We start from the raw sequence: 11885 nt of genomic DNA on the forward strand, positions 1-11885 counted from the left end.
GGAGGACATAGTTTACGATCATCAGCTTTGATCATGCCGCTAGGCATTTTATTAAGACATTGCACAATTATCCGAACACTTTGTCGCATCTCTTCAATACGAATACAGTAACGATCATAGCAATCTCCTCTTCGGAATGCTGTAGCCTGGACTTCAAAATAAAAAGGACTATGCATTCAACTATATTCACCAGTCCTGCTGCATTAATAGCAAAATATACATGCTCACAATCAGAGCATAGGCTCACAATTGTTGTGCATATTCAACTATGGTATCAGAGCATAGGCTCACAAATATGAAAATCGTTTTAGGGTTTTGCAAAACAAACAAAAAAAAAAAACTTTTGCTTTACGGGTCATGTAACTGATCAGGTAACTGACCAAGTCACTGACTAAGTAACTGGTCAGGTACCTGATCAAGGTAAGTTACTTGCTCTAGGCCCAGTCACAGCACGCGGAGCATCCAAGCCCAGACCCGACCAAAACTATCAAGAACAAGTGACCGTTGTATCACAACGGTTAGTTTTGATCAAGAATGAGGTCTGGGATTGGATTCGGAAACGCGCGAGATGTTTTCATCTCGAGAAGGGATTCAAAACCCAACTGCTGTGAATCAAGAATCCAATAGAGTCGATTGCTGCATCTGGTTATCTAATTCACGCTTCCGCTGAGATTTTTTGCAGCAAATTGGGGAAAAAGCAAAAACAGGTTTTTCTGTGAAAATTGTTTTCGATTCATAGCATGATGATTAAGTTTTTGATTGTGCTCAAGAACCCTAGTTGCATCCCCGGCGTGCGTTAGGCTAGAGTAGATGGTGACCGGATGAAATTTACAATTTCTTGATTGTTCTATGGGTTCTTGGAATCGAACCAATTTTGGTTATGCTAGAATATGCATGTTGAATTGATTGATAATATGGTATTGTATCTGTGATTGTGTAAAATTGTATGAAGAGTCTCCCAGAAATTGTTTACACATTGTTAAAGTTGACAGATACAAGAGCTTAATTTTCTTACAATGATGAATCTGGATAGAATGTAAAGTAAAAGAGCTCATGAGTTTTGTGGTTTTCTGTTGGCATAAGTGATTATGATGCACAAAGCATTTTTCATTGATGTTGGCAGAAAACACTGATCAGGTACCTGACCATGTAACTGATCGAGTACATGTAACTGGTCAAGTCACTGACCAGGTCACTGATCATGTACCTGATCAAGTACATGTAACTGGTCAAGTCACTGACCAAGTAACTGATCATGTACCTGATCAAGTAACAAAACTGAAATTGTGTTTTGTGTTTTAAAACTATGCTTCAATTTTATCTTCCAAAGAAGTGGTCAAGTGTGGTTTTAGAATACAAAACAGCAGTATGCATGTTTGATGAAAATAAATTCGGATACTTAGAAATTTTTCTTCTGTCTAAAGATGTGGATAAATTTCTTTGGATAACTTGTTTTCATTGAACATGGCATATTGATAAAGAACTCCAGGATATTAAGTTTCTGCTCAAAAGTGATGTTTAATATTGTTTTTGTTATGGACTGACATGAATGCAAGTATGGTTGTTTAGGTTTTCTGTATGTTCTTGTTCTGGTTACTTAAAGCTAAATAAAACACAGAAAACTTAAACATATTTTCTTTACAAACTGAGAACTCACTCGAATTTTTTGTTTTGCTCCTTAGGTAACTCTTACATGAACTTGAACAGTGTCTTGATGTTAACTGGAACCAACTATAGAGCTTGGCTAGACTCTGTGGAAAATTATATGGGAATGCATGAGAACATAGACTACTGCTTTACTGAGGATAAGCCTGAAGAGTTAAATGAAAAGAGCACCAAGAAAGATACTGACCTTTACAACACTTGGCATAGATCCAATAGAATGGCTAAGAACCTCATCAGAACATCTATGTCTAAGACTGTCAGGGGAAGTATAGAAGAGCCTGAGCTAGCATCAGATTTTCTGGAACTCATAGGTGCTAAGTTTAAAGAAAGTGAAAAAGCAGAAGCAGCTAGGCTAACCAAGGAGTTTCATGATTTGAAGTACATGGGTTCAGGGGGAGTCAGAGAGCATATTATGAAGATGATCAATATAAATGGCAGACTCAGAGAACTCTTGATGGGGGTTAGGGATGAGCAGGTAGTGCATTATGCACTACATTCCTTGCCTAACAGTTTTAGTCATCTTAGGACCAGTTACAACTCTCAAAAGGGAAACTGGACTCTAGATGAACTTATATCCATCTGTGTGGATGAGGAATCTAGGATCAAGGAAGAAAAGGAACCTGCTACAACCATTAACCTCATTGAGAAGCCTAAAAGGAAAAAGCCCCAGAATAAGCTCAAGCCTACCAAAGCCATAACTAAGAGTTCAACAGCTGCAGTGGCCAAGGAAAACAGGCCATTCAGGTTCAAGTGCTACTTTTGCAAAAGAGTAGGACACATGAAAAAGGACTGCACTGGCTATAAGAACTGGTTAGCCAAAAAGGGTAAGATTTTTTCTAATACAGTTTTTTCCTTAGAAATTAAACTTATAAATGTTGAACCACAGTCTTGGTGGATAGATTCAGGCTCACCTATTCATATTACTAATTCTTTGCAGGGATTCATAAGGAGGAGAATCCCAAAAAGTGATGAAGTGAACCTGTGTGTAGGCAATGGCATGAGAGTGGCAGTCAAGGCTATTGGAACCTTAAAGCTCGATTTAGGATTAGGAAAATTATTAGTTCTGGACAATGTTTTTTATGTACCTTTCATGAGAAGGAATTTGGTTTCAGTTTCTCTTTTAGTAAAATCTGGTTGTAGACTTGTTATGGATAGTAATGGAATTCTTATTTCTAAAAATTCTGTTCAAATTGGTTCTGGTGTTATTATGAATGATTATTTACAGTTAAATTGTTCAATGGCTCAACAAGAAATTTTACTTGTTGAAAATAACACCAACAGTACTAGCACTTTAACAGGTGTTAAAAAAACCAAACTAAATGAAAAGTCTGCATTTTTATGGCATAGAAGACTCGGCCATGTTTCAAAAGAGAGACTGAAAATTTTGGTGAAAAACAACATCCTAAATGAACTTGATTTTTCTGATCTAACAGACTGTGTTGAATGCTTTAAGGGAAAAATAACTAAAACTAGAAAGAAGACTGCATATAGAAGCCAAAATTTATTAGAACTCATACACACTGATATATGTGGACCATTTAGGCATCAAACTATCTGTGGGAATGTGTATTTTATCACATTCATTGATGATTTTTCTAGATACAGTTATGTTTATCTACTTTCAGAAAAGGCACAAGCATTGAAATCTTTTCAAATCTTTAAGTCTGAGGTAGAAAATCAACTAGAAAAGAAAATCAAAACAGTAAGATCAGATAGAGGGGGTGAGTTCTATGGCAAGTACACTGAATCCGGCCAACAAAAGGGTCCATTTGCCTTGTTTTTGCAAAACAATGGAATTAAAGCTCAATATACAACACCCTATAACCCACAACAGAATGGTGTTGCAGAGAGAAAGAATAGGACTCTTTTGAACATGGTTAGATGTATGATGTGTACAACAGGTTTGCCTAAATTTCTGTGGGGTGAGGCTTTAAAAACTGCAAATTATATTTGCAACAGAACACCTAGCAAAGCCATAGAAAATACTGCTTTTGAGCTTTGGTGTGGCAGAAAACCTAGTCTTCATCACTGCCATGTTTGGGGATGTAAAGGCTATAAATTATATTATGCTCATCATTCACCTAGAATTTTTGAAACACATCAAGTAAAGTTTCTAAGTGAAAAAGTTTACAATACAAACCTTGAGGATTTAACCTCAGATTTTGAGGAAATTGTGTCGGATGAGAATATAAGTGTTGTATTGCCTTTAGAACAAGATGTCACTGATCGAGTCACTGGTCGAGTAACTGACCACGTAACTGTCCCTGATCAAGTAACCGGTCATGTAACTGGTCATGTCACTGACCATATAACTGACCAAGTAACTGTACCTGGTCATGTAACTAACCATGTAACTGGTCAAGTACCTGTCACTGGTCAAGTCACTGACCAAGTAACTGGCGCTGGACAAGTAACTGACCATGTCACTGGTCAAGTAACTAACCAAGTAACTGTCACTGGTCAAGGAACTGACCCAGTAACTGATCAAGTCCCTGTCAACCCTCAGCCTAGAAGATCACAGAGAGCAAGAAAACCAACTTATGGGGGGGAAGATAGTGACTACATTGTTTATCTGCAAGAAGCAGAAATTGAAATGGACTGTGCATAGGACAATGATCCAACTACATTTATGCAGCAGGACATGGTGAATATAGTTGAATGCAAAACCCTAAAACGATTTTCATATTTGTGAGCCTATATTCACCAATTGTAAAACCATAATTACATGCTCACAATCATATGCACAACAATCACAAAAGAACTAAAGCTTACCTTCAGCAATCACTGGCATGGATTCCATCTTATGCAGCTGCTAAACACGATCACTGAATATGGTCTTCTGTTACTTACCAACTTGCTTCTCAATGCACAGAACTTATGCAATAGTCGTTGTAGTAATCAGGGACCAATTCATCTGTATATATATGAGACTTAAACCTCAAGAAGCTTCCCATTAAAGCATTCCTTGTCGGTTTAGGTTTCACTGTTAGATTCCTAATGTATCACAACTTGTAGCCTTTCTTGTAGACTAAGCAATGGATTACTATCCTTAATGAATTGATACACTACTTCATTAAGTCACTAGTATCGATTCACTGTTTGTATCCATGTTAAACTAGGATTGATATTAAGCTAATCATCAATTACTTTATGATGATATGTGTTATGTCCATATTTGATCTTACAATCTCCCTCTTGGACTCACACATATCATGCTCGATGATTTGCACCAGAGAACATCAAAACCTACTTAACTTACTGAAGTGCGCGCCAGATAACAAACTCAAATCGAAAATCCATTCCAACATGGTCAGATCACAGTTACTTATGTAGAGCAAGAAACAGTATAGCACTATGCCAAAATCCTTATCAGACGACAGACAGAAACTGTTGTCTGATTTGGAGTGCCACCGTTGTATAGCGAGCCGTTGTCTGTTGAAAATTCAGACAACGGTGGAACACAGTTGTCTGATAAACAAACAGGCAACGGGTATGTGTTATTACTGTTGTGTGATGGCTCGACAGATGGCTCGGCAGATGCCATGCGCAGCTGCGCAGCAGTTGAAGCGCTGCCTTCAGACAACAGTGCTTGGTTTCAAGCTGTTGTATGTTAAGCATATCAGACAACATACTTTTATTTTTTATGTTGTCTGATTGATCCTCAAACTTCAGTGCTTAGACTATATCTGTTGTATGATCAACATTTGAGACAACGGAGTTCAATTACAACTGTTGTCTGATTTAGTTTTTGGACAACAAAGTTCAATTGCTTCTGTTGTGTGAGTATAAATTAGAAGAGACTGATTTGTTAAAAACTGATGTGTGATATGAACAATTGCAGTGTTTGTCCCAATTTTGGCCATTCAGACAACCGGCAGTTGTCATTATATCTCTATTCTGTTGTCTGATTATTTGAACATCTCATTCCTGAATTAAATTGTACATTCATTTGGTCCATTTACCAAATGAACAGTAGTTCATCAAATATAAACATTGCAAACCATCAAATATAAACTTTGCAAACCATCAAATATAAAGTTTGCAAACCACTAATCATTAAAGCCAACATTTCAAATAAGAAAAGCATTCTAGTGCATGCCCATCTACTTGGGACATCAAAAAGCTGATACATATATATCTATTGTTCCAAAACATGCCACACATGGTGCATGACAATGTACCAGCAGAGAAGCACAAAAAATATGCTTTCTTTAGCAAAAATGTACCAGCAACAAGCGCGCTACTTCATGGCTTATGCACATGTGTTGACAACAAACTTCCCCCACTCATTTCGCACTTGATCAATATCCGCTTGGGTGTATTGGCTGCTGCCTCTCCTCTCCCACTGAAATCAGTTTATTATATCAAAAGGATTAGTTAATCATTTTGGTGAATGAGGCATGGACATGATAACAAAGTTATGAGAAATTGGGTCAAGTGACTATATTTACTTAGCTGCATATGAACTGTTATTGACATTTTACAAGAATGTAGAGAAGTTATGATCCAGATCTCTTCATTTCACATAATAAAACACATTCCAGTGGAATTCAAATGGAATTCCACAATAAATAAGAGGAAACCTGAAAAGACAGAATAAAGAAGGTTGGATGCAACAATGCTGTTCACGACAGAACAAGACTTACCAAGTGCCAACATCTTATTGTGCACATAAAAGACCTAATGTTCGTTTATCAAGGGGAAAAATTTAAACTTTAAGACAATTTACCTTGATATCTTGACATTCATAAATACATTCATGAATCGTCCAACCAGGTCCTTCTCTTGATCTGCAAGAAGAAAATAGCCAAATTTCAGTAAAACAAGCAAAACAGGTATTGGCCAAATTAGCCCATACATCACATTCAAGAAAGCTAGGGACTGTAAGTACCAGAATAGACTCAAGAACAAAACCGATAAGAAATAAATTCAACAGAAATAATAAAGCTAGATGAGTAATGGAGTACCTGAGAACAGAGAGATGTTGCATCAAACCATGAAGAGCCCAAAACCAACCCACTTTCAAATTTGAGCAGAAGTGAACCGATATCTAAAGAAGAAGAAGAAGAAGAGGTTCGAATTATACTCGACTTGTGTGGAGAATATTAAAGAAAGAAGCTTTGGAGTCTGAACAGAGAAGATTATGGGGGAAGCTTTGGAATTATACTAACTAAAAACTTTCTGGAAGCAAAACTCATCATACAGTTCCACAATAAAATGCATGTTCATGAAGATGCAGCTATAATTATAAAATCATATTCCACTTCCACCATTCCACAAAATAACAAAATTTGTTACCTTGCCTGATTTGTAGTCAGGGAATTTGACGTGTGTAAATAAGAGGGAAGTTTTGCAGGTTGAGTGAAGAGACGAGACAATCTGGGGGAGAGGAGAGAATTCGAGCCTCAAAATGTTTCCAAAGAGATTCCAGTAATTTAGAGACAAAAGACTTGCAGCCTAAGTACCATCTATGGAATTAATTTCTCACTGTCGTCACATGCTTCAGAAGCATTTGGACAACATCACCTGATATCCTTGAGCCCTCTGTTGAGAGGTGATTGATCTTTTCCTCAGTTTCCACTTCAAGGCGCTTCACATTAGCCCCAAAATCTCCACTGCTCTGCTTGGTCACCAGCAAGGAAAAGAAAGGGCATGTAAATCCATGACCATCTAATGAACAATCAATATACTGCTTTCACCAAACACCAAAGCAATTAGAAAACAACTCAAGATACTGGATTTCAATGTTATTCCATCTAGAAATCCTTTAAAAAAAGAAGGGTAACACCGTAACATGACTGCATAACCACAAGCAAAGGTTCTAGTAGTAAGCTAAGAGACATAATTCACCTAACAAAAAGTTTTAATTTGTCAAGACTGCTAGAGCATTACCCCCTCTCTAATCTCTACATATAAACTCATGGAGAACAAAGAGCATCTCTTGCAACAAGTATCTCCGATAAATACAATCTTCCACACAACTTCTCAGAACTAAATCAACAAGAGCATCTCTAGCCTAATTGATCGACAATACAATCAGAAGTTGCAAATACACATCCACAGCAGGAGATCACATGAAAATACTCGCATATATTGACATACATAACTCATACCTCACTCGAAAAGCAAAAATATGGAACAAACATTACCATTTCTGGCAGCATTGACGATATGCACATGAAGCAGATAACTTAGTAAGGAGTAGATGTGAAATACACTCACATTTCCCATTGCAAGTAATCCCTTGTCAAAGAAAAAAAACCATTCCCAGGAGTGAGAAAAATACGCCAAATCCTGTCAATCCCAGTCTGATCTTTGTCTCACTTCAAAATTGCATGAATTAGAGGTGACACCAAAAGTTCAAATACAGCTCAACTCGCAATCACAAGACCAATTTCAGAAAGACATAATGAAAACGGTAAAAATAATCAAGAAAAGCATAATTTCATATATAAAAGTCACTCACTGTCTTAAACTAGTTCTTCCTCCTCACCCATTCAAAAATGAATGGCCAAACTTCCACCCATTGCTATATTATACAACCGACAACCAAAATTATCTCAATCTTCAATCTCTTCTTCTTCTTAAATCTAAACCCACCATAAAAAGTCACTAATCACCTCTGTTTTTCTTTCCCTATTTTCTCTCTTTCCCGTGCTCCCTCTTTTCTCTTCTTCTTCTTCTTTCTCCCTAATTCCCTTGCTTTTCTCCTCCTCCCTCTCTTCTCTTGTTTTTTCTCTTCCTTTTCTCTTCCTTCCTCTCTGTCCTCTTTCTTTTTTTCCCATCCCCCTCTTCTATTCTTTAGTCGGCAACGTCCTCCTTATCTCCAAAAATAAAAGAAAACAATACAATAATTGTAAAATAAAATAATTATCTGATTACTGAATATATATATATATATATATATATATATATATATGAATATATAAAAAAGAATTTGTAACTAAAGAAAAATACCACGATAGAAAGATATGCCAATCTGCATTTTGAAATTCCAGATCTACCTAAAATTACACAGAATACTAAGCACAAAAGAATCAAATCATAACTGAATCCGTCCCTAATCTATATCAAACAATTAAAACTCCAAATTAACCACAGTAATATCAAACCATCATAATATCACAAATTCATATCAGTTAACCTTAACTTTAGCTTGGAAGGAATACAAAGAATATAAACAATACAAAGAATCAATTTTGAGAGAAAACCTTACCAGTTAAGCTCCTAGCAATACTCCAACTTAACTCTAGCTTCAATATTCCAACTCCAAGACCCACTTTTAGAATCCCTTGTAAATTTCGACCAAGATTTGTTGTTATTAGGACTTGGATATCTCGCTACAACTCAAAAACCAAAACCAACTTGAGAACAACAAAAAAAATCTAAACTTTATCTCAATCTAACACCTCAAAATGAAATCAATATTGTTTACCCAGATCAATAAACTTTCTTCAAGTTGTTAATTTATTCTGGGAAACCAAATAGAGAGGTAGCAGAAATTAATGATGAATGATAGGAATAAAGCATAGACCTTGACAAACAGACCAATTCAAGCAGAGGATTTGGACGATGATCTTTTAGCACCAGAAGGTAAGTTCTTTTAGCACTTAAGATATTGTAGGGTTCCCCTAAACAACTAATGGTATTTGTACACATCTTACTTGACTGTTTTAGCATGTTCAGAGATTGTAAGTTCCCCAAGCACATTACAGAACCATACTAATGCACACGTCTCAACTCCAAAAATTGGAACCAAAGAATAGTAATTATCTAATACAACAACAAAACAAAACCCATTAAAGCTAGAACATTGCAGCTAAGGTACAAACAACAGGTGAACAGAGCGCATTCAAACAATTCAAGCCCAGTAAACAAAATTGAGCTTTCCACAAAACCCATTACTCCAAATCATAGCACCAACATTATAAAATCACTAATCACAATCAACATATACAAGAAATTGCTTAATGGGGTGAGAACTGACCGGACCAAACAGATGAGAAATGGCTTCAAATCCATTGCCAGACTTCAAATCCACAGAGAAAGGGATCGCACTAGGAAATGCATTGAGCAAAGCTTGGGGAGGAGGACTTGAGTGGTGGGTTAATGCCAGATCACAAGGAGTGGTTTCTTGAATCTCTGAAAAGCCTTGCAATACATGCTGGCCCAAATAGCCTGTGCCTCCAGCTATCAAAACTCTCTTCCTACTCATCCTATTTACTCTGCTTGTGGAAATTGAAGACTGAACATTTAATATCCAGAAGCAGAAATTAAGAGGAAGCCATAAATCGATTGAAGAGTGAAGACCCAGAAGCAGAAATTAAGAGAAACAGAAACCCAGACTCACCGCACACCATCAGTCCATCACGGCGTCACCGTCGAAGAAAGAAAAGGCATCGTGCGGCCGTGCCGGAGAGAGACACAGAGAGAGAGAGAGAGAGAGAGAGAGAGAGAGAGAGAGAGGCGAGCTTTAGTTTTAGGTCAGATCGCGTTTTAGCCTTTTAGGACGAGTTAAAAAAAAAAAAAAAAGGGACGGAACGCCTAGTCGCCGATCGCCCAGCGCCCAGTCATGGCCGCCCAGCCCGCCTAGTCGGCCGATTTTCATCCTCACGCCTAGCTCGATCGACTAGGCCATAATCGGAACGGCTCACCTCCGCCCGAGAAACCCCCTCCCTTTTTCCTCCTCATTCAAATCCCCAAATTGAAAACCCTAATTTAGTAGATCGAACCCTAATACAATGTTTTCAGAAGATGGTGTTTTGAGAAGATGGGTTTCGAGAAGAAGTTGGGTTCGATCGATTCTTTTAGAGAAGAAGATGGCCGCGGGTTCTACTTTGAGAAGAAGAAGATGAGTTTTGCTCTTTTTCTCGAAGACTACCTAGCTAAGTGTTGAAAACAGCCGAGTTGTGGGAGACTAATGCATTCAGCGCTAGCTAGACAATGTTTTATTTAAGTATAGTTTTGGACTTTGTATAATCAATTCAGACAACACATAAATGAATTTTTGTTGTCTGATAGTCTACACTGAAACTTCATCTTAGAGATCCAATTAGCAAATCTCCCGCCTAGTGCAAATCACAAACTCATTTCTCCCGCCTAGGATTACCATCGCACATTCACACAACAAAAATAAGCCTTTCCGTTGTAGGAGTTTACAATCGTGTACCAGCATTTCACTAAAATATTAGCCTTTTTGGGGCTACTCACTCACATTTTGGGGTACATGTGATTTTCTTCCAAACTTGCACAACGGAAACAAAAAAAGGTGTTGTATGTTATTTTGCAACTTACTCTCATACAACATAGACAACTATACTGTTGTGCAAGGTTAGTCAAAATTTCGACCCAAATTTGAGCAAGGTGAGGGGGAAATTTTTTTTTTATTCAGACAACAGACAAATCCTTATAACTGTTGTACAATAATCTTGGACCCAAAAAAAATTGATATACGACCTCCTTATACAACTAAATCTCATTAAACCTGTTGTGTGAAGCAGTTTCAGTGATCACACAACGGAATTTTTTTTTTCGTTGTCTAAAAAGTGTAGTGTGATAAGGATTTTGGCATAGTGTACATTTTAACAAAAATGCAGAGTTTCAAAACCACTAACACAAGCTTCTGCAATCCACATATGTTCAACCAGAAGTGATACAATATATGTTAATGTGTATCAACAAGTAAACATATATTAGGTCCTACTTTATGTTTCTAAAACCAGAAACTCAAGCAAATTCACTGAACATTGATGGCTTAAAAATATTGCTTGAACCTTATCATCATGCTTCACATGATTTAAGCCATCTGATAGCAAGTATAACTTTAAACACAAAATCGATAATTTTCAGAACATTCAACAAAAAACTGCAGCAATAACCAAAATATGAAAATACCTCAAAATTTATTAATAATAAAATCTGTCATTACAAATAAGTTGTGATAAATAAAGTCAAAAGATCACAACTAAAAATACAAGAACTCAAAAACCTTAGAAATTTAAATTGCTTCAACTGGATTAACTCTCTACTGAACCTAAGCATCTAGATTAGCTAAAACTCCAATGTTGGCTGTATGCTTCTGGAATGCTGCTACTGACAAGGCCTTGGTGAAGGGGTCTGCTAGCTGTGAATTCGTGTCAATGCTCAAAACAGCTATCTCACCATGCTTAACCCTTTCTCTAACACTGTAATACTTTAAATCAATATACTTAGAATTATTT

At 36.9% G+C, this 11885-nt stretch overlaps 1 protein-coding gene across 23 annotated transcripts; it reads right to left on the reverse strand.

The window, feature by feature from the left end:
- Window positions 1-5673: 5673 nt before the first annotated feature.
- LOC133743461 (uncharacterized) lies at window positions 5674-10595 on the reverse strand. 23 transcript variants are annotated; one of them, XR_009863120.1, is made up of 8 exons: window positions 9653-10595; window positions 8882-9005; window positions 8623-8669; window positions 7888-8489; window positions 6964-7285; window positions 6633-6715; window positions 6395-6455; window positions 5674-6010 (listed from the first exon to the last, which is right to left on the reverse strand). XR_009863120.1 is itself a non-coding variant. In XM_062171404.1 (4 exons), the coding sequence occupies exons 1-4, from the start codon at window positions 9878-9880 to the stop codon at window positions 7657-7659; spliced, it is 471 nt and encodes a 156-aa protein (XP_062027388.1). In that variant the 5' UTR covers window positions 9881-10595; the 3' UTR covers window positions 7292-7656. The 23 variants fall into 23 exon arrangements, 2 of the variants coding, with proteins under 2 accessions (XP_062027388.1, XP_062027387.1); XR_009863116.1 differs by having other exon boundaries at window positions 8623-9890; window positions 10016-10595; XR_009863114.1 differs by having other exon boundaries at window positions 8623-9910; window positions 10016-10595.
- Between the last annotated feature and the right edge of the window lie 1290 nt (window positions 10596-11885).

This window comes from Rosa rugosa, chromosome 4 (genome assembly GCF_958449725.1).
Source record: "Rosa rugosa chromosome 4, drRosRugo1.1, whole genome shotgun sequence".
NCBI lineage: Eukaryota > Viridiplantae > Streptophyta > Magnoliopsida > Rosales > Rosaceae > Rosa > Rosa rugosa.

Excerpts from the sequence above, each read along its gene's own strand:
- LOC133743461 (XM_062171403.1), bottom strand. The coding sequence starts at position 9,880 with ATGAGTAGGAAGAGAGTTTTGATAGCTGGAGGCACAGGCTATTTGGGC. Across the intron at positions 9,006-9,652 it reads TTTCTCATCTGTTTGGTCCG|CGAGATATCCAAGTCCTAAT; the intron begins GTCAGTTCTCAC and ends TTTGAGTTGTAG. Across the intron at positions 8,485-8,881 it reads TATTGCTAGGAGCTTAACTG|GAGGACGTTGCCGACTAAAG; the intron begins GTAAGGTTTTCT and ends TTTGGAGATAAG.